The sequence below is a fragment of the Loxodonta africana genome, chromosome 1 (assembly GCF_030014295.1).
Source record: "Loxodonta africana isolate mLoxAfr1 chromosome 1, mLoxAfr1.hap2, whole genome shotgun sequence".
Classification (NCBI taxonomy): Eukaryota; Metazoa; Chordata; class Mammalia; order Proboscidea; family Elephantidae; genus Loxodonta; species Loxodonta africana.
The window spans coordinates 43,132,218-43,134,628 of NC_087342.1; the positions used below are offsets into that span (position 1 = coordinate 43,132,218).

A 2,411-nucleotide genomic window follows, 5' to 3' on the forward strand; every position below is an offset into this window, starting at 1 on the left:
CTTTCTTGGTGCTCTGACTCTTAGATGTCTATGCTTGATGGGTTACCTGGACAGGTAAAGGTTCCTGAATAGGGAAATTAGACCAACTGTCTCCCTGTGCACCTCCCAATATTTACCAGTGCTGTCCAGTGTGGAAACCAGTAGTCACATGCGGCTATCTAAATTAATTGAAATTAAATAAAATTTAAAACAGTGCCTCAGTTGCACTAGCCACATTTCAAGTGCTCAGAAGGCACAGATGGCTACTGGCTACCATATTGATCAGAGCAGCTATAGAACAGCTCACCATCCCAGGAAGTTTTATTAGACTTCGGTGATCCTAGACCACTAATAAAGCTGTTATTTTGATCCCTAACACACGTGTTTTTCATAATTGATACAGAATCCATGAACTAACCCAAAACTCCAACACGGTGGAAAGGAGTTGAGTGCCCTGAACCCTAGCCATGGCCCAGTACAAGGGCACCATGCGGGAGGCGGGCCGCGCCATGCACCTGATCCGGAAGCGGGAGAAGCAGAAGGAGCAGATGGAGGTGCTGAAGCAGCGCATTGCGGAGGAGACCATCACCAAGTCAAAGGTGGACAAGAAGTTCTCGGCACACTACGACGCAGTGGAAGCAGAACTGAAGTCGAGCACGGTGGGCCTGGTGACCCTGAACGACATGAAGGCCAAACAGGAGGCCCTGCTGAAGGAGCGGGAGATGCAGCTGGCCAAGAAGGAGCAGCTGGAGGAGCGCCGGCTGCAGCTGGAGACACTGCGAGAGAAAGCGCGAAGGCACCAGCAGAAACGCAAGATCTCTAGCCTGTCCTTCTCAGTGGAAGAGACGGAGGAGGAGGAGGGCGCAGGTGAGCAGGGGCCTGAGAGGGCGGATGTGACCCAGAAGAGGAAGAACCTGGGGAAGAATCCAGACGTGGACACGAGCTTCCTGCCGGACCGGGACCGTGAAGAGGAAGAGAATCGCCTGCGGGAGGAGCTGCGCAAAGAGTGGGAGGCTCAGCGCGAGAAGGTCAAGAGCGAGGAGATGGAGGTCACCTTCAGCTACTGGGATGGCTCAGGGCATCGGCGCACTGTGCGTGTGAACAAGGGCAGCACTGTGCAGCAGTTCCTTAAGAAGGCCCTGCAGGGCCTGCGCAAGGACTTCAAGGAGCTGCGCGCTGCTGGCGTGGAGCAGCTCATGTACATCAAGGAGGACCTGATCCTGCCCCACTACCACACCTTCTACGACTTCATCGTCACCAAGGCGCGTGGCAAGAGCGGGCCGCTCTTCAGCTTCGACGTGCACGATGACGTGCGGCTGCTGAGCGACGCCACCATGGAGAAGGATGAGTCGCACGCGGGGAAGGTGGTGCTGCGCAGCTGGTACGAGAAGAACAAGCACATCTTCCCAGCCAGCCGCTGGGAGCCCTACGACCCCGAGAAGAGGTGGGATAAGTACACTATCCGGTGAACACCTCTTCTTCCGGTCCATCTCTTTATCTTGCGGCCCTGGCCAGTCCCTCTGCTTGAGCAAGATCAGATGAACCAGAATAGGAAAGTGGGGAAGAAAACACTTAGGTTTCTATGGACTGTCACCTATCACTTAATTTGGTAATCTTAATTTCATCCATGAAATTTAATAAAGAGGGTTTATATTATTAAAATCTGGTCATTCTGTTTGGTTGGTTTTTTTTTTTTTTTTTTTTTTTGAGTATTTGTAATGTTATTCTGCGGATTCATTATATACCCCTGGTGAACTATATTGGAAAACATGACTGAGCACAATTCTGAGGTAGAAATTAGAACAAGCAATGAATTTTTGACCTGGGCCACAGTATTAAAACTAGTAGTTACGAGCATGGACTTTGGAGCTAGATTGGGTTTGATTTCCAACTCAGTTTCTTACTAGCATGATAATTAAATGCCTGTGCCTCAGTTTCCTTGAGTGTAAATGGGGGTAATAATAGCACCCACCTCATAAGATTGATATGAAAATTAAATAAGTTAATATTTGTACAGCACTTAGAACTCAATAAATGTCTGCTATTATCATTACTATCATGGTCTTGATTAATTTATGTAAAGTACTACTATGACCCATTTGAGAATCACCTGCCAATGGCAAAAGTTGACCTGCCAACCTCAGGTCCCAGAAGACCCTCACAGTAGCGGTGGTTGGTGGTGAGGGTGAGCTCACAAAGGCCAGAGCAGTACGCCACGAACAATCATTTTTCTCCTCTACCAGGGAGCAGTTTGGGTGCCTTCTCAGTTTACCCTATACTCCAGGCCATAGAGTAGGAGGGATACTTCCTTTCTCAATCAGAGTTCTTGCCTCAGCCATAACCAAAAACTTCTGCTGCGATTTTGGCTAAAGCAGTAGGTTCCAATTCCCTCCCTCTTCTTTCTCATCCCTCGATCCCTCTGCAGGTTCAAG

General features: G+C 49.3%; 1 protein-coding gene across 1 annotated transcript; it reads left to right on the forward strand.

Annotated features, from left to right (window-relative positions):
• The first annotated feature begins 262 nt into the window (after positions 1–262).
• FAM50B (family with sequence similarity 50 member B) lies at positions 263–1,651 on the forward strand. The gene has a single exon (XM_003417861.3). It carries the CDS (start codon positions 447–449, stop codon positions 1,446–1,448), a length of 1,002 nt encoding a protein of 333 aa, XP_003417909.1. The 5' UTR covers positions 263–446; the 3' UTR covers positions 1,449–1,651.
• Positions 1,652–2,411: the final 760 nt, after the last annotated feature.